Source organism: Streptopelia decaocto (genome assembly GCF_964273445.1).
Source record: "Streptopelia decaocto genome assembly, chromosome: 6".
NCBI lineage: Eukaryota > Metazoa > Chordata > Aves > Columbiformes > Columbidae > Streptopelia > Streptopelia decaocto.
The window spans coordinates 50,438,945-50,460,208 of NC_138660.1; the positions used below are offsets into that span (position 1 = coordinate 50,438,945).

At 36.5% G+C, this 21,264-nt stretch overlaps 1 protein-coding gene across 2 annotated transcripts in view; it reads right to left on the bottom strand.

The window, feature by feature from the left end:
* SLC4A10 (solute carrier family 4 member 10) overlaps nt 1–21,264 on the bottom strand; it is a gene marked incomplete at its 5' end in the record, with an annotated part of 153,202 nt that overhangs the window by 38,947 nt on the left and 92,991 nt on the right. For both annotated transcript variants that reach the window (XM_082055425.1, XM_082055424.1), the window contains 3 exons: nt 1,545–1,702; nt 6,166–6,257; nt 17,555–17,743. In XM_082055425.1, the coding sequence (XP_081911551.1) occupies nt 1,545–1,702; nt 6,166–6,257; nt 17,555–17,743 (439 nt within the window). The remainder of the gene's footprint in view (nt 1–1,544; nt 1,703–6,165; nt 6,258–17,554; nt 17,744–21,264) is intronic.

Genomic DNA, 21,264 nt, shown 5'->3' on the forward strand with positions numbered 1-21,264 from the left:
AAAAACTAGAAAAGACAAAAAAGTAACTACAACTTAATGTTATATTGTTTATCTGACCAGTAGCAAAGACCTGAGTCTCAGCATTTCATAGCATAACACTCCCTCCTGAGTGTCACAAACTACTGCCTTCTATCAGAGTTCTACTTTTATAGAAACTACAAGAGGAAAGGGGAGGGACAGAATCTGTCTACAAACATATGCACAAATGCAAAAAAAAAAAAAAAGGCGAGAGACTGCAGTAATACTTAAGTCAGTGAATTCTGATATGAGAGAATCGCTCTGGAGTTTTGACCTGAATCAACCCTAGCTGGAAACAATATATCTGCAGATCTACTTAAATGCTTTCTATTTGACTAAGAAGTCTGGTTTGACATTTTGTTTTAAATTCCTCATAATTTGTTCTCAGAACCAAAGTTCTTCATTAGAAAAAGTTTCAACTTAGAAAAAATTAATCTATTGAAAATTTGTGATTAAAAGTCACATTCACTACCAAGGAAGTATCTCCAAAGTAACTTTTAGAGAAGCATGATATTTACAGCCTGTACATCACCTACTCACTTTCCCTAGTCAATCAAATCACATAGTTTGTTTTTTCCCTTTACTCAATTCCTCCTTATTTTTTTTCTTCTGGACATAATTATGAAGTATCACATTAGTTTCAGTTCCAGATGATCATTCAGGTGATTGTCCCGCTCTGCTCTGTCTGATCTGTCCCACTCTCCAGGTGCAGCCTCACCTGGAGCACTGTGTGCAGTTCTGGGCGCCACAGGATAAAAAAGATAGGAAGCTGCTATAGAGTGTCCAGAAGAGGACTATAAAGTTGGTGAAGGTTTGGAGGGGAAGCTGTATGAGGAGTGGCTAAAGTCACTTGGTTTGTTCAGCCTGGAGAAGAGGAGATTAAGAGGAGACCCCATCGTGGTCTACAGTTTCTTCACAAGGGGAGAGGGAGGGGCAGGCACCAAACTCCTCTCTCTGGTGACCAATGACAAAAGCCGAGGGAATGGCAGGAAGATGTGCCAGGGGAGGTTTAGGTTGGAAAAGGTTCTTCACCCAGGGGATGGTGGAGCACTGGAACAGGCTCCCCAGGGAGGTATCATGGCTCCAAGCCTGACAGTGTTCAAGAAGAGACTGGACAACGCCCTCAGACACGTGGTGTGAACTGTGGGGTTGTCATATGCAGGGACAGGAGCTGGACTCTATGATCCTTGTGGGTCCCTTCCAACACAGAACATTCTATGATTCTATGAAGCTGCATATTTCACCTTAGTATTTCATCTGCAGTATTACCAGTTTGCACAGAAAAAACTGTGTTGTACCCTAACAAGCTATCATTTCTACTTCTGCAAAGAATGATTATCTGTACGCACAAACAGTATAGTTCTGAATATACCCCTGTATCATTTAAAGGATGGATGGGTAAAAAGACATCTTTGTTGAAGAAAGAACCAAATTTGTAACTCAATATATGACAAAATTGAAAGTTGCATTACTCTCTCTCCACAAGGTAGTCAGATAAACATGAAAAGAAACAAATCCAACTGTACCTTGTTGGAATTGGAACTTCTGCCAGTCCCGTAAGCAGCACTGCAGGAGATAACCTGACAAAAGCAACAACTGCACGGTCCAGGAACTCCAGTTCACCTACTAAGATGTTTGACGCTTCAGCTCCAGGTGGTATTTTTTTCATGAAGTGTAGGTCAACCTGGGAAATGTATATCAAATTACAATCTAAAATGTATTAACAGGGATTTTTTTTCCCCCTGATTTGTTGACAGAGACTTTCTGGGCACTATACTATAATGTTAGTTATTTCAATTATATGGTTTCTACTATTCTTGTCTGCTGAATATTTTTTTTTTTAATAAAAATATTTCTCAAAAACAAACAACTGGCCTTTGATTATTTGACTTATTTTTTTGGAAACACAGTTAAAGTACTGCAGAATTAATTTATAAAGACAATAAAACATTCAAAATCTTGTTAAGAATATAGTATTAATTTACTGCTACTACATTTTATCAATAAACATAACAGCATCAATAACTCATAACAGAATCAATAATCCATAATAGTAGAAGAAATGAAGACACCTTATTTTTCCATCATAACAATTCTGGAAATCATGAATTCATAGTTGCTGTATTACAACCTCTATGAGAAGAACAGGTTCCACTACACATAATTTTCCTTCTACTACTCTAAGTCAGATGTATTTTGGTTTTCAGATTTAATGGAAGACAGTTGCTTTCCCACTGAAAGTGACAGAAAATAAGCCATGACCATGATTGTCTCAAGAGTAAATGGAAAGAGCAAAGCAGAATAAAAACGTTGGAGTTTTAAGGCAGTGATGTTGACTTTTACAGGGAAGGTCGGAAAAGACAGAAACAGCTTCATCATGATACTGCTATATAAACTCAAGGTATTTGCCTAAAAATGTGTTCATTCGTATTTATATCCTCAGTATCAGTCTAGAGTTTACTCTGTAACAAAGATCGACATGGAGTAATAGAGTATATAATGTATGTTTGATTTCATTATGCACCAGTATTGTCTACATTTCAAAATGCATGAATTTTTTCATTTGCTTTCCTTTTATTAATCTAAACACAACAACAGCAACCAAATCCAATATAAACTGTTAAAGTGGACCATTTCAATGTCTATCTTACAGCCATCTGTCAGTACTAGTTTGCATAGCTTTTGGTAATATTTAGAAAATTGTTTTCTTGCAAATGGCTCTGGCATTAAATCAGAATTCAGATATCACACAGTTGCATGTGTAATGAAATCTTATTTCCCTGAGATCACAAAGAGATGTCTAAGCCTAAACTAATCTAGAATGATGATCAAACACCTCACAAAGTTAAACAAGCATGAAATCAACCTGGAAGGTTGGAGTCTAAGTACTTTTTCGAGGTAAAGTATCAGGAAGGTAAAATCTATTCCCCACTCAAATCACAAAAAAAACTCCTTAGGGTAAAATACAAAAACCAAACAGATTCACTTTGCACCTAATTTTGGTGTCATAAGTCATTTATAGGTGAGAGAAAGGAAGCGGTCTTTCAGGCACAGAGCAATGTGCCTTCTGTAACGTTTTCACCTTGTGAATGGATTTAACATTTAATAACTAGTGTCTCATGTAAAACATGGTACAGTTGCCACCTTATGGTTCCACTAACACACACATCACAGGATCAAGATTCAAATCTGAAATAAACATTCAGTCTCCCATCTACCACAAACTATTCCAGATGTGTTTCCTGTACTACTTATCAGCTTGACATTCCAAAATCTTTTAGATAGTGAACAGAGCCCTGGTTAAAAGGAAAGTAGCTGGCAGAGAAGCATCAAACTGGGCAAATACACCCGAGCCCTAGGTGTTTCTTCAACTACATAACAAGAGCAGAGGTGGCCCTGGAGTGTTCTGGGCAATGGCAGAAGCTACATCATTCAAATGCTTCATCTAACCTATCCATCATACCTCTCTTATCCCAAGAGTTATTCAACCTGATAGACCTCATGTGCATCTTCGTCTTCACCCTAACCAGAGACACATTTATGACCTGGCACTAAACAGTCACAGCAAGCTCCAATTAAACATAAAACTAAACAACTAATGTGGAGGCTGCTCCCCTCCAGGGCAACTCAAGGACTGAAAACAGTGGTGAGGGCCTCCCACAGAACCAAACATAAACTGACATCAAGACAAACAGAAAATAGCCAATATCACTTCTCAGGAAAGCCCTGACACATATTAATCAAAAAGCAGGGCCAACCAATATTCAAAAACAAGTCAATTATTTCACATGGTATTTGAAAGACCAAACTCTGTCAGTATGGGACAGGAGTTTGATTCAGAAATACTGCTTCCATGTGGAACACAGGAAGGTTGCCATGAGAAGGAACACGGGTGCAGTCTCTTCATTCATTTCATATTTCAGGACAACCAGGGTTCCCTTCAGCTTCTGGCATAAGAAGTGGAGATCAGCCAGATGCAGCTGTTAAACTGCCATCCCCACCCTGCTCGGACATGCGATAAAGTGTTGCTGTGACAGATCACCTCACATTGCCCTGGGAATACAAAGTCCTTGTGGTGTCCCCAAAGGAAGAGGAGTGACACATTTACAAGTATAAACATCAGAAACTATGTCTCCCTCTCTGTTGCTGAAGTAACATTCAAGACAGCTTTTAGTGCTGTGTCTCACACTATTCACAAACAGGTACCAATACAATCAACAGTCTCAGTGTTGTATTTGGATTGTCAGCTTTTTGAATCAACTCCAAAATTCAAAATATTAGAAGCAGCCCAAGGGAGATGGAATAGCAAGGGGAGAATATGTGAGGTAGTCAAAGGTGCTTTTTTGTAGAAGACAAATGAAATTAATATGTGGAACAAAAATAGAGCAAGAAATCACAGTACTCAAGAGAAAATCAGTGCACTGCTCTACTTTCCCCTCAGTCTGTGTATACAATTCCAATTATAACCATTGGGAGCTATTGCAATAGCACATTTTAAGGGGATATTCTGTTTTACTTACGCATCTTCAAAAGGATAAATAGATCTATTTAAAGGCACCCAAAATAAGTATTTAGATTACGATCTTCTACTGCAAATAAAAGCTGTTCCTTTCATATTCCCTTGTTCGTATCTAACACTGCTGAGGCTAGTCAAAAGATGACACCTTGATCTCTTCTCAGGCCAGTTTAAAAAGGAAGAGCTCTTTTGATCAGCAAAGCTGCAGCATTACCAAAAAAGAGTGACTGAAGGATCAAATAATGCAGCCTCCATTCTTGTTCAATACAGACACCATGCAGCTAGATAACAGACTGGGATTTTGATCCTACACTCAGAGCAACTGGGGAAACATGCAAGAAAAGCACTACTAGAAGTCATGTCATTTGCTTTGGGATGTTATGTGCTTCACTTCTGCACAGCTTAATTTTGCATAGATAGCTTTATTTATATTTTATATCCTTTACAAAATTTTACATCTTGATATTAGAAGACTTTCCAAAGCAATTAGTTTTAGTTAACACTTTTAATAAAAAATTTCAGGAAACCAAAACCATACATGACTTTTTAAAGCATTGTAATCTTAATTTTAAAGTATTAGCATTAAATTTTTAACAATTTGTCACTGTTTATAGATCTCCTTGCTACCTCTGCAGAAACATGGTCCACAATACATCTCCAGCAAGCCTCCTTTCTTCTCGCTGTCTTTGACAAAAAGATCTGTTTCCCACCTTTATTTCAGCTATACAACATTCCTAGTCTGGCATGTTCAATCATGAATTCAAATGATGCACATAGCTACTGCTGCTAGGAAATAAGTCTGGCACCAGATGGAGCAATCACATAACTCTACATTTAGCTCAGTTGCACTTACATTAAGATTCAACAGACTCAAAGTGCTGTTCTTCAGAATTTTGGTTTAAATCACCTTTTTTCACTTAGTCAACCTTGGTTGTATTAACGTGTCAGCTGAAGTCATCTATCCCTGTCAGGTCTGTCATCTGTATCTAAAGTGACAGTTTGTTTTAGGTACATACAGACTTCTTAAACAAATTAGGATTCTCCTTTACATTAAAGCTGAGAAGCTGTTTGCTTTTCTTTGCTATCTAACATTGAACTGTCATTGCAATCTCCACTACTGAACAGTTAACAACTTTTGTGAAGTGTACTGAAATATCTTGGCTTGCCAGAAGAAGTAAGTTATAGGTTTACAGAAACACATTCTGTTTAAGACATCTGGAATCCACAAGTTCAGGTTATAAAAAACGTAGTTTGCATTCATGCATTACTTTTACAAAAAGTAAAAATCTGAGAGGTAAATCGGAATTAGAAGAATTCTGAATTACTTTCCTACTTAGATAATTTTCTGTTAATTTGTAAAAAGTCCCCCTATATATACACCTATGATATTGACATGCAATAATTTTATCTATGTTCCTAAACTGTAATTTCCTCTTACTAGTAATTTATCAAGAAAACAAAAAATGCTTTTTTTTTAATAAACAAACTGTGTTGCAGTGCACACTAAATTTTAATGCTGAAGTAAAAATTGCACTTCATAGCTTTTCCTGACTCACATGCATTCATTGTATTTAATTTAAAAGATCTATTTGGTAGTAAGGAAACTCTCTTCACCATCAGTGAATACTCACCTTGCTAAAGTCAACAGTGCTGTTTTCTCTGCTCACATCATTTTTGTTTTCAATACAGGCTGGAGCAGACTGTGGGGAAACAATCTGACCTGCTAAAAAAAGTACCATTATTACAGAATACTAACAATTACTTCTATAAATAAAGCAACATCTAATGAAATAGTTGTTAAATAACTACATACATCTCATTTCATATGTATGTGAAGCATCTAAACATGGCATTTTAATTAAAGACTTATTTAGAATAACACATTCTCAAAAGATAGAACATTTATCATGTGCAGTTAGGAATGGGAGAACGTAATTTAGAAAATGTAAAAGATATTCTCGAATGTTGGAAGACAAACTTTATATGCCAATTAAAGCTTAAGATTTTAAAGATATTACAGTTAAGGAAAGTCCTGTATTCATATAGATTTTGTAAGTAAGTTGAGGAGCTGCCAGTTTTGGGCAATATCTGTCTACAAGAATACTCCTCACTGAATAAAACAGGATTACTAATTTCCATAAATGTACTCATGTCTATAAGAATGTTCTGATTATAACAACTACTACAAAACCCAGCACAAAAGTAGACTGCTATAAAAATAGATGTATTGGAAATTAAGATGATTTAACAACTCGGTTTTGAACAATGTGATGGTTGACATGTGTAAAACACATGTTTCAGCAAACACATTTTCAAAAAATTCCAGTGAAGATTTAGTAAAGTATTTTATAGAAGTTTTTAAAGTATCTCAAGATGAGAAGCAGCATTTACATATGCCTCAGTCTCATGGAAGCAAACAGTAAGCCTTGTGACCAACAAAATTTTGCCAACAAAAGCTCAAAAACAAAACAAAACCAGAATTAAGTAACAAGTATATGTCCCATAAAGTATATTTCTACTTAATGCCAACATTGCCCCTGTGCACAGCCAGAAGCCAGCGTGCACAGTCCGAGGGAGCAGGGCTGGCAGTGCGGCAGCACACCAGCACCCCGGGGGGACGGGTCATTCCCACCTGCCCTCCCTCCTCCTCCCTCCCTAGCACAGCAGGAGCCACACACAGCCCTGAACAACACAACAAAGTACAGGAAAAAGTACCAAATGTATGAGCCAACTATCTCTTACTGCCCTAACACATACCCACGAATAACTACAGAGTCCAGCTGGCCCAGAGTCAGCATCTCGTGCCCAGCATATATTTGTTTCCATAGCAAATAAAGTCTCTCATATGACTGAGAAATGATAATGTGAAAACATTGGTTCTGGTGAAAATCAACCTAAATTTACACAGTAACAAAGACCATATGTTCACAATACTTGAAGATTAAGACAGAAAGCCCTAAGCTAGGTACATGTTCTGGGCAATTCCAAAAGCCACAGTGTGTCCCCTCGTGCCGCTGTTACACACACTTGCAGTCCCAGCATGTCCTCAGTCACAACCAGGAAACAGAGCGCTTCACAGCGTCCAGCCGACCAGGACAGGGGACTTGCAAGAGTATCTCAGCCATTGCCAAAATACTGAAATATCCGGCTTCTGTCACAGATGAGCATCACCGTATCCCTGGCTAATTTGGGTCATGAATTCCCAGTTGAAACACTTGCTCAAGGAAAAGGTTTGTTTTCATGAAAATCAACGTCTCATTTTCCACTAGGCAAATCTCCCATGACCAAAACAGTTTTTAGACTCCTGCGCTGGGTCCTGGTAGCATAGCCAGAGAGATTTCACTCTGATTAGAAAGTACAGGAACAAAATATTTTAATATGTATTGCTATAAATCTTCTTATTAAGTGTATCAGTCTTAAATACATAAATATTTCCCTTTTCTCCCTGATTCAGGACAAGGACAGATCAAAACACAAATAGAAATCAGGGCTCAGCACTACAGTGAAATAAACAGAGAGTAGCAAAAAAACAGACATGACAAGCATGTTAACCTAACCAAGTGAGTAAAAATAAGTCTGGATTAGAAATCACATATGACAAAAATAAAGGGTTGATTTCAGAAAGCAACATACTAATGTAACTTAAAGGAATACACATCAAAAAGTACTATTAATTCCTAAATGTCACAAGAGACAACTTTTGCAAATCAGAAGCCAGATATTAAATATGCAAGATGCTTATAAACAGCTATTCAATTTTTGTTTGTTTTAATTAGAATTTAAAGGAAAAAACTCTGAGTTCCATCTTCATTAAACCACCACCTTGACACTGTGTACGCTACTACCCACACACTACTTCACACGACAAATTTTTCTGTATTGTTTATTTAGCAGTCTCAGAATTATTTTTCAAGGAATCATCCTATAGTATTATAAGTATTAAAAACAATTAATATATAAATTTGATTTCTCTACTACTTTTGAGATTTTAATAGCATAATTTTAAAAGCTTCCACTAATTCTAACAGAGAAGCCATAAAATATTCAGGGGAAATTTCTGCCCTAACTTACTGCCAGAAAACTTTAAATCTAGAAATAGTAGACCTTTTTAACTCTAAATTTCTTTATTTTAGACACTCCTCTATATTCTAGGATCTATATAAAGGGAAATACTTGTAATAATTACTTACACCAATATGCATACCATATTATAAAGATGTTACAGGAAAGCAACAGAAATATTACTTCATTATCTTTCTGTTGCTAATTAGAGATTTGCAGTTATACTTCTTTTTTTCTGGACCCAAAAATTCAACAAAATAAGAGCAGGGATATCTGCCAGGGAGATAAAAATATTGACCAACAAAGGAGTCAGAGCATGGACCACCTGTTAAATATACTGAATAATAAATTATAAAATAATAAAAATACTGAAGTTTTAACATTATAATGGGAGATGTCAAAAGCCTCCAAGCAATTAGCATTACAGTCCAAAAGCTTACTTTTACATATTTCTCCACTTTTCTTTTAGGAGAAAAACATGTAAAAACATACACAGTAGGAAATAAAAGCCACAACAACTAAGTATGTGAAGTTTATAAGAATAGCATATGTTCTTTTTCTGTGCCAACAGAACACCTCAAACTTTGATTTACCCATATGCTGGAGTAATCTGAAAGAACACAAGTTTTACCTTGAGGCAGTAAGGGACATTTAAATAGCTCTGCAATTTACTACAGCTTGCTGGATCTTGGAACAAGAAGTTCGGGGAGGAGGGGGGTTTACTGTATTGAATAACAGTTGAAGATAACAAGGTAGAAAAGGTAGATAATTCCACTTTTCACAGGATAGTCATGAGGAAAGGTTTTTAAACAGCATTTTAAACACACTACAGGAATGCATGTTTGTTAGGCAACGATGCAGTCGGTAAAATCTCGAACTTGGTCTCTGTGTGGCCCTTCAACAGAAAAGATAAAAAGTACTGGGGTTTGGATAGATTTTTGCTCCTATGCACAATTAGTTTGTTAAATGCCTGTATATTTTGTACTAAATAGTGGGTAGATGCAATGCTATGGTGGCCCTCTTACAGCAGGACTGCAATGCTACGTGGTTATTTTTATATTTGGTAGCTTTTTCTACTTCTGAGATATGAAACCACGAAAAAAAAATGCAAATATTAATTTAGTGTATAAGTTCATGTTGACTTAAAGGAGGTGTCTTTTGGGGGAATACTGTTTAATACATGAGTAATTCCCAATGGGGTAGGACCAAAAACATACTGATGGCAACCTAGTGAACATTTGTATCACCATGTTACACTGGTTTTCCAATATCATTACAAATATTCAGTTTGTTGAAGCCTGTTCACTGCTACATAAGTGCTTTATCCTCCAGTCACTTAATTTCAGCAACTGATTGTTTTCCTTCAATGAAGGAAATAGTTACTGGCACCATGATGGTCCCATGAAGCAAAAAGCAATTAAAGAGCTATATGAATGAAGAGAGGAGATGTCACACCATACCTAGACTAAAAGAAAACACCAAATCATCAACAGTCACCACTGGATCATATTGTCTCTGGAATACAGTTACACTAAATCCAAGTGTTCTCCAAATTTTATCTTTATAATATAGGATCTTTCAAAGTTACTATGTGCAAAAGAAAAAAAAAACACCAAACTCTAGCCAGGCTTTTAATGTCCGAGAAAAACACTTGCAATGGTTTATTACTTCTTTGAGTTGGCAGTGTGGGGTTTAGGCTGGTAAGAATGGTGAAGGCATAAAACATCAATAACAGGGAATCAAAGCAGCAACAGACTTGCCATTTATTCAGCTCTTCCATGACTTGTTCTTACCAGTTCCGTTTCAGCTCTCTCAAGTAAAATGTTTGTTTACACATCATATGGGGTAAATATTTTATTTTTTAAGAGTGCAATGTAGTACTTTGAGTCCTTATAAATCTGAAGTTTAAAAGCTTCGATTTACCCTGCAGTCAATCTACATAAAGCACCTGAAAAGTTGCATTCTTTAAGAACTCAGAGTGCCACTCGGATTTTTTAAAGTATCAAACAAATGCACAATGTGGTATCATTGAAATATCCAGCCTACATACAAAGGAACTTAATACCTAACAGACAAAACCACACTAAAATGGGTGTTAAGGCTTATCTATGTATTAAAAAGCCAATATCAACACAGTTTTCAAAATTATATTTTAAGTTGGCATACATAAAAAATGAGTGGTTTTTCAGATAATGTGAAATTGCCAGAGCTTTGGATAGAGCAAGAATTCACACAAAACATATTATGTCATGCAAAAGCCAAGCATCTTAAAAATCAAAATCCATCAAAACATTTAAATCCATATTTGTTACATTAATAGATGTTTGCATTTGCAAATAGAACTCAGCATTTTAAGACTCAGTCCTGCGAAATTAAAAAAAAAAAATCCCAGTAAATAAATGTCTCATGCAACATATTCTTACTCCCTAAAATTTAAAGCTTCAGACATTTAACTATGTGTATTGCATTTATTAATCAAAATCAAAGAGGTCTCTAAAATACGCATGACAAAAACCAAGAACAAGTTCTACAGATACAAATCACAGTTAATGGAAACAAACTGGATGTAACTGACACATCAAAGGAAACTGAACCAGAAAGTAAATTGCTTATTTTTCTAGACAATACAGATTTCTACCCATTCAGAAAAAAAAAAAAAAAATTTGAGTTGGAAGCCAGATATAACAATCTACAGGCTTTCCACTGCATCTAGTCACCAATTTTTCAAATATAAAAAGTTCTCTTTAGTATGCCTTAAAATTCTAATATAACAGAGCAGTGATACCAACTTTGCAGACAGAATTGTATATGTGCTCTTAGACCTCTTGATGCATAATATTTTCAGTTGGTGGAGAGCCATGTCACTCCCATTGTACGTGCGTGACTGTATGCAGATTTGGTGCTTGCTAATGATACATTATTTAAAGGATGAGGACAAAGATACTTTAGCTGTTTTTCTAACACTAGGCCTGAATCACAAGCATAATTCACATGAAGTCATGCAATTTTAACTAAAATGCTATGATTTGCAGTTTTACAAATTGACATAAGGAAATGAACGTATAAAGAAATCACTGTTGTTGGGGTTTTTTTCCCCAAAAAAACATAATTCCACACAAGCTTCTCATAAGTGTCAGAACTGCTGACAAAGGCCTGAGGTATTTTTTAATCACTATAGCAAGAAGTTGCATGCTGTCAAGAAACTGAGATGAAGACATGGGTGTACATTTGAAATGATTTGAAGCCCAAGCAAGAACAGGTATTTATACTACCTCTGAACCTTCAGGGAGTTTACAGAACCCAAAGGATAGGAGATGAGGAAGATACAGAGATGAGATGAGCCTGTTAGAGACAGACACAACAAAGAGCAAAATAAAGAAATAAACAGATGAATGATATCGCTTTATACATATAGATTACACATTTTATCATAGGTACAAGGAAAAGTGGAAAAAGAAAGAATAAATATCAGATGAAAGTTTTCATAAATACAAGTTATATTTTAATAATATAAAAACCTGTGGATAATACGACTTGATCTAAATATATACATTTGAGAAGAATATAAAACAATAAATAGTGCATTAGCTAATTTAATTTAATTTTAAGCCAGAATTAACTATCTTTGGGTTTGCCTTCTCTTCGAGGAAAGCAGGAGCAATCCATCTGATCTAGATCCAATACTGCCAGAAAACTTGGGTATGTATATGACATTTGTTGTGACTTATTTCCAAAATGAAGGAACATGGCCACATACCTAGGCATTCCTCCCTATCATTTTCATTGGGCTTCCAAGTAATATCTGTCTCTCTCCACGTGGCAGTACTGACATCAGATGTTGTAAGCTAGCTCTGAGTTACAGCATAAATGCTTGAACTGATGCTTAGGAGAGTTCAGGAAACCAAGGAAAGTAACAAACACCATCACATAACTGGTAATTTAGACTTACTGGGATGTTAAAGCATACTGTCCTTAGACACCCAAGCATAGACTTAAACACCTCTGTGTGTGCTCATACTGCCGTAAAATAATGAAGCCCAAACCAGTCCATCACACTAACTAACTGAAAAAGGCTTGAAAAAGAACACGTCAAAATGAACTGCTCCAGCAGCTCATGCTGTTAGTTCTGAAGATCCACAATTTAATGTGCCATTGCCTTCTTCGAGCTCTTTGGCATATTGATAAACTTCTCCTTAGAACTTCAGAATTTCTCAAAATTAGACATAATGTGTGGCGTAATGCAATTTTTACGCTAATAAAGTGTCTATTCTGACATCAAGGGAGAAGAAGCAGCTATAAATATGGATAGATATGGATAGATATGGATATGGATATGGAACAGAAAACAGGCATAAGATAACATTGTTATGGATAAAGAACACTTCAGCAAGGTGCTTGGAAATACAGTTTACAAGTCACTTAACCTGCCATGCTCCTCTCCTCTAGTTCCTTCCTCTTTGATTTTAATCAGTAAAAGGTCTGTTAGAACTCATTACATACACACACACACACATGTAATTTGAAGTTGAGACTGAAAGTGAAATAGCCAGTCAAAAAACTAAAACTGATGTGATAAAAGCTTCTTTTCCTAACTATATATTTGTCAAATTCTCTACCTTCCCGTGCCACGCATGCTCAAATTCTGACTTGGAGAACCCTTTAAAAGGGGAGAGGCTTATGAATTTATTTTAGCATTCCTGTAACAATAGAAAAGTGCTGTGTATTTGCAATGTCTGTGGCTTTTTAGACCACGTTATAGAAATTTACAGACAGTTTTCAGGTAGAGTAGAAAATAAAAATAAGTTAAATTGCTTTACAAATCAAACTTTCTAAAAATTGTTTACTAATGACAAAGACTCATAAATGACAAAGACTCATATTTTTACCTGCCTTTACATTATTTATGCTAAAATTATTTGCGACCTTCTATTTGGGGTATTTGGTGTCAGAATGGACTTAAGAAAAAAAAGTCATTTTTCCTGCTCTTATGCCAAATTTGACTGCCGTTTTTATTGGAACATCAAAAGCAGGCTTTTAATTCTCACAGTTTTGATGGTTAATGAAAAGTGAGATTTAAACACAGCATGGCAGCATTAAAAATGCATGGTAAATCCATAGCACCCTGACATCTTAGCCCTGCAGAGGATGTGAAGAAAAGCCATTGTAAACAAAAGATAATACTACTAAATACAAAGCAAATTAATTAGATAGTCTGACAGACTCTTAAACAAAGAAAAAATGGAGGGAGAACATATGTACAACTATCTTCCAGCAAAGATATCACAGTGGTCTGTCAGCTGCATAGCCATACATTGAATTTAAGTTTCTGTCTTCATTTTCACACTTAGCTCTGGAATATCTGGAAATGGACACATTGATAAGCTAGCATAGTCAAGAACTTGGTCAAAGGAGTTTTGCATCCTCAGCTGTACCATGTAACCCAGAAGGCAAGGACTTATGGCTATGAATCACTTATTTTACAAATTACAGACTGCTAAGGATTGTTATCAGTTAAACTGTATACATTAAACACAAATTCAACCAAACTAAGAATTCCCTTTTGTGCAGAAAAAGCATCCAGTTTCCTCTGCCTCATTTCAACAGGGGCAAATAAGTGGCTCTTCTAAAGCTCCTGGTAATTGCTGTTGCTGAAAAGTCTGATCTGAGCTGTAAGCTCATCAGTATTACCTGAGATGATCTGTTTTTCTCCCTGCACTCTTCTGTGAATTCAGCTTCTCATCCAGAAAGTAAAAGCAATAATAAAATGTTTTACTATTTTAATGCATTTTTCTATTAAAGAGAGAAAAATACTGCTACAGTTTGCTATATATGAAACATTCTGCGTTCATACATTCTACACAATGTTTGTGCATAATGAGAATAATCAGCCTAAAATGATGCCTTGACTACATTTTACCAGTTTGCTCTCAGGAAACAAAGCTGTGTCTCACAAGTCACTTTTGACAATAACTCAAGGTGCTTATCTCTCTTAATTTTCCTTTCTTTTACAAATATTTATCTACCTGTTCTTTTCCTTTCACCTGATCCAAAGTTATATTTTAACACTCATTTTTGTCTTATTATGAGAAGCTTGTACAGATACTCCATTGCATTCTAAAAAGAAATATAGAGCTGCAGTGAGCATAAGACTGTAGCTGACCTCTAGCATTTGGGTCATGAGGCAATGGCAGCAGATAATGATCAGAAACCTCACTGCTACCCCTGGTCAAGCTTCCAAGGGCTCCTCATTTCCTGAAAGCTGAGCATTTCAGCACAGATTCCTGTATAATTTACACACCGCATACTATTGCAAGTTACCCACAGTAAAAAAAATAACTAAGAGTATGCCAGCATAGGTAGCAGTCAGTATGTCTAAAATTAGGCAGCTCTCCAGAATCACCTCTTTCCCCACTCCATTAATCCCAGAGTATTGGGGCAACAGTTGCCACTCAAGGCTGTGAACTGTTTATTTACTGTTGCCTTGAAAAGGGAAAAAATTGTGATTCCTTTGAAAACCAAAAACTTAAGACAGAATTTTCCTCTTCTAAAGCTAACACTATTTTTAGTACAATTCATGCAATAAAAAATATAAATATATATGTTTGGACTTTTTAATGTAACAGTGTAATGGATGGTAAGAGAGAAATTTAAAATAAACCAACCCCTCCTTGCTTTATCACAGGGCCATCATCTATTTTGAAGAGGTCAGTACAGGAGTCTGCCAAATGTGCATTTGCACTTGAAGGATGCAAGTAGAAGAACAATGCTTCAAACTGATTAGAAGACACGTGTCCAAAAATATTCGGTTTGGAACTCTTCATTGTAATTCAAATAAAAAGTTGATTTACTTTCATATAAATGTTCCTAAATTATTTAGATTTCTATTGTTTATGGTACATTTAAGCTAACACAGTGAAAGTGCCAGTGATTTTTTTACCAGGTGTTAGAGGGCTCTGATTCATCTCTACATAAAGACATGAACTGGAATTCAATAGATTTTCATCTTGAAAAATAAGCACAGACAAAGGAAAACCTCTAAGAATGTGTCTCCCTACTCCCAGAATCACTTAAGCACTGAGTATATAACATCAGTGTGTTTAATATGGACTTAGATGCTGTCCTGATCAGAATCTATTTTGGGGGAAATTAGAGATATGAAGGTTCCCACAAGAAACTTCGGCAAAAGTGAGATGTTTTTGGAATGAATTGCTGCATCAGTTCCACTAACAGCTAGAGAAAGTTACTGAAATTGAGCTGATGATACTTTTCACAGCTTGCACTGAGGGGTCTTTTTAAGTGGACCTACTGCTTATTTGTTATATAAGACTGAGTGAAAAAAGCTTATGGAATGCAAGTGGCCATCTTGTGCTTTGTGGAAACTCAGGAATATAAACACTATAGCACTGACTTTCTTAAGTGCTTCCTGAATATTTGTTTAAAGTCTTTAGCAAGAGTTGCACATATCAACAGGAAAGTTGCCTTAAAAAGGATGAACAATCATCCTACTTTTGCTCTTGTGCATCCATATGTGTACTCACACACATCTTAGTCAATACTACGTTTTCCTTACTCTTAAAATGCTATTTTGGCATAATTTATATGTTTCTTTTTACTATCCTCTTCAGATTAAATTTGATGTTGCCTTCTAGGTCTGAGAGACTCTCCCAGGGAAGCAGCTAGATTTAGAAGTATTTATTAAAAGTTTATATGGCAATAATCAAAACAAAGGTTCCTTCCTTGAAACCAAAGCCAGTTTTTATACCAACATGCCTATCTTGGCAGATCAGCTGCACCACTACTCTCTTCCCTCACATCAACCAGCTGCCCCTTGCACCCTCCCTGTGCCACGGGTGTTCCCTCATGCCACACGTCCCAGGGTGACAGGGGAGCTCAGCAGGGCCCTTAAACAGACACAGCAACAGAAGGGACTGAGATTTCTCTAAAGCTGAGGTGATTAGGGGAATAAGAGTCACTACAGTGCAGTGGTGTCCAGACAAAAATGTTGTGGGTATAGTGATGATACTGGATACAGAGGCTTGGTAATTCTGCAACGTACAAATCTAGTGAATTAATTGTAAATACTTGCAAAATCTGGCTGCATTTTTCATAACACAGGCCTGCGTCTATGTAAATAAGGAAGAGGCAATAAGAAATGATCTTTCATTATTATTAACCTATAACAACAGTACAGCTTATAAAGACTTCTGTGAAACCAATAAAAAAAAAAAGAAGCCACTATTTTACTGCAGAACAACTCTGAAAATATGCTCTCTCATTTTCATGAATATGATTTTCCAAAAAGTGGTTTTCTGAAAGAATAAGGTATAGTTCTTGCGGCATGTCTCCAACAGTATCATCTCGAAAATGTTGTTCTCATTTTCCAACTTCTTGAGCTCAGCTATGAAATCTGAAGCACCAGCTGAACACTAGCTAATGCATACAGTATCATAGACTTAGAAACTACAGTAAGATTCCATTACATTTTAACCAAATAGGCCCTGGATAGTCAACAGAAGTAAAAAATAGTCAAATCACATTTCTGGCACTAATGGAGCATGTCAGCAGTTCAGAGCAACACTGCGCAAAGATGCTCAAGCTCTGTCTAAAGGCTGGCCCAGGGTGCCTAAAGCACCACAAGTGTCCTTGAGCTGTGCTGTGCCAGGGATAACGTGCCATGGCAGTTAATCAGGGCAGAGTACCACACGAACACAGTTAACCTGCTTCCAACACCTGAGCTCCTCCCCTTGAAAAGAACAGCCCTGAACTGTGCGGGACACCTGAATTCCAAATTTAAACAGAATGCATAAGAGGAACCACTCATGTAAAAGGTACCACTTTTACACAGTGCCTTTTCAGAGCAGAGTCACACTGAGTTTAAGCTGTGGGTTCAAGCACATGTGATACTGAACAGGCAGATGTTACTGAAAGCTCAAAATGCAAAATAAAGCAACACGTTACCATTTTTATCCATGGAATGGGGCTCAGACTGCTTCTTTCCAATATCAGCGAAGGATCTCACAATTGGGATCCTGTTGCTCAGCTTTTTCTGGTTCTGATGGTGATGCTGTTTCAGTAAGGCCTCATGCACTCTGTGACGAACATCCTCACTGAGCTGCCCAGAACCCACCTGCTGGTCCAGAATCATATCTGAAAATATATTAAAATAAGGGAAAGAAGAATTACTTTATCTTTTAAATTGCAGTAATAAGAATTACTACCCTACAGGATTACAAATGAAAGGTATCAGTTCCTTTAATGCAATAGAATTAAATTGTATGTTTTATTTAAAAGTGCTTCACTCTCAGGTAAAAAAAAAAAAATCAAAAAGGATGCTATTAATGTAACAAAGTCAATCCCTAAAATAATACGCAGTTCCCAAATTAAGGTCATCTATGTAACTTTGAAGTCAGACCCTAAGCACTCCCATACATAATACATTTAAACCCAGGATTATGATGTATATAAGTTGTCTTTTTTTTTTTTTTTTTTTCCAAATAACCGCTACCCTATTTGCTACAAAGGATCAGCATGATGTGATGAAACAACTTTTTTATTCCATTTATACTTACCACAGGAGATCACTGCCTAGGTCTTTATTTCTTATAACTATAATTACAATACTTTCAGTACAATATAAAGAAATTCCAGATAAGACAATACAGGAAAATTTGCTGCATTATTTGCAAATACTTGATCTCATTCTGCTGCCCGATGTACATGTTCCTGCAAGAGAATCATTACCTGGAGGTGTGAGTGAAACTGATGCCCTGCTAAGAAATTACAACCATTTTTGCAGTCCACTGGCCAAAAATACTCTTACATATTCATACTCAAAACTGTTTGTAAATATGTGCATTGTGTATTTCAAATGGGAAAGAACTATTGAGAATTCTGGGGATTTTTTAATTATTATTTTGGGAAATCCTGCTAGCAACAGTAATAACACTTAACAGAAAAAGAAAGGAACAAAAGAAATTGTGTATTGAAGCAAGTAAAACACCATTTCAGTACACATTGTCTTCATACATCCACTAGGAGAAACTGTACTGCACAAAAGCAGTGATACAACAAGCTGACTCAAAAACTCCTTGTACTGAAAATTCACACAGCTCATGATTCTGTGCCGGCATCAGATTCACATCTACCAGTAAACTTAGTGGAAAAGCAAGCAGAGCAGAAAAAATAAAAAGCAGATGCATCATGAGTAGAGACTTAGTTTGTCAGGTCTTCAATAACTGCCAAGAGCAAGAGGAGATAATAAAAGGCATTAAATAATTATGCTGGTTAAATGCAGAGTTTAATTGCTAACAGTCAACTACACATAGTATATACATTTTAAAAACACAACAGGTTTTCTGAAGTTCTCAATATCCACATAACAAGCCAGCGTATCACATACATAGCTGCTTGAAGAGCTGAACAACAAATTATCTGCGTGTTTCTCTTACTGTGAAGAGGCTACCAACAAACATGATGACATACAAAAAGACAAAGCTAGGTCCACAGATAAACACAGCCGCCAACAGCTGCAAACATGAGAAATGCATCCACATCTCGCAATGAAGAGCGATGCAGAGGTTTTCAACATTGCCTTTGACTGAAGAGCTCACACCAAAGACTCAGGTTGCCTGGTGCTGTGCCTAAATTCATAAAACGTGTCTTCGGCATGCTTCGTCTGACTCTGAAAAGAACTGATCTCCAGGGTTGACTCAAACACCACCAGGTCAGTTATCTCTGCACTTCCACCCTAGATGAACAGAGTTTTTCTATAACTCCACACTCTCATGGAAGAGATAGAGAAGCATAGCAGCAAGATGAGTGATAGGCAAAAGAGAACGTAATACAAGTTCAAGAGAAAGCCTTTAGTAGAATGTTTACATAAGGAGCCAAGAATTTGCAACACACAAGAAGAAGAAAAGAAAGCTCCAGCTTCAAGAAACATGAGATCTTCTGTAACATAACAAGAGATCTTCAAAGGAAAACAATATATAATGAATATATAACTCAGGGCATCTGTGCTATAGCACAACTGAACTGATCCTCTGCCCCCCCTTCCTGCTTTTTAATTCTGCCGACCAAATGACAAACTGTAGAAGACGCAAAAACAAAGATTACCTTATTTGAGTTGCTCTAAGAAATCAAAAGGAAGAGCTGAAAAAAAGGACTCTTCTAGAACAGGCAAATTTAGGGTTGCAGTCACCACCTTGCTTACAGATCAGTGGAACTTCACTTTTATGGTGTCACTCCTGGAATTACAGTATTTTCCACAATAAACATTAAAATATATTAACTACTGAGGATGGTGTTAATATTTAAGATGATCCACTTGAGGAGAGAAAAATGTCAAGAAAAAGAAAATCATATTCTTATCCTCTTCCTAGTCTAGATGCTCTGCTAGAACAGTCACACAAGCCATGAAGTTAGTGCCAGCGCAGTTATGAACAATTTCTGTTTCCTGCCAAACTGAGAGGGGTTGGCTTACCTGGAGGGTTTTTTTTTTTTACAACAACCTCCCTTGCACCTCTACCCCACGTAAAAACGGAAGATACATTCAGATTTGGAAAGAGTGAAGATGTGCTTTCTTGCTTTGATGCTCCCTTCCAGTTGTCATTCCTTTAATACAGACCTACTTGCAGTAGCAGCTGTAGCAACCAAAATACTGACAGATTGCTCTATTTTGACCATTTTCTCAAAAGGTGAACAGATTTGAAGAGCAGTAAGAAAGACGGTCTCCATCAGCACCTATCATAATGGTATTCCACTTCAGTTTCTTCCCAAGTTTTTCAACATACCTTTTAAAAGCCCAAACCTCTGCAATGGCAGTGATAGCACTCTTGATTGCAAAGATAAGCTTAAAACCAAGAGCAACATGGTTTAAGGTCCAATGGCAAAAAGGACTGTTTTAAACATCTCATTTTCAAAATAATCCTGTGAGAAGATGATCCTATATGGTCCCACCAGTTGAAGCTGCACCTACTTTCCAAAGCCCTCTTTCTCACTTTTGTATCTAGAGCACGGGGCCATTTCTCCAAACTCCATATGACAAAAGAGTGTAAAGAATACAGACCTGAAAGTTCACAGCACTGTATCTCAGCTACATTCCTGTGTAACAACAGAGACTCCCCAGGGTTTTTATGCTCAGCAACAAAGGTCTGAGGATATTTTTGTTTGTTTTAAAGAATTTTCCTCTTGAATGACCTTTGAAATCCTGAAAAGCGCCCTTGTACCCAGAGACACTGCTTATCATTACATTTTTCAAGGATGCTTCACAACCATATGGAGCTTTCAGCAAGATGCAATGTGTGGAATATCCACCAGCACAGGGTTACCCATTCTATTAATTGCTCACACCATACCACTTCTGCTGACATAAGGAATACTGAAGTAGAATGTTTCTTCAGAAACAAATCTTGATTCATACTGGAACCACGAAATCATTTTTTCAAGGTGTTAAAGACAGACATACTTCATGCCCTGGTAATTTTAAAAGATTCAAAGAAACTTGCAGTTTCATATAATTTCAGTGATGTTTTCTTCATTCAGACTCAGTTACAATACATAATGTACATAAAATTTATTTTAAAAGAAAATGCGCAATGTGAATACTTAAAAAAGCTATTGTAGTAACTCAAATGTAACTCCACATCACCTGTGAACAATTTCCCCAG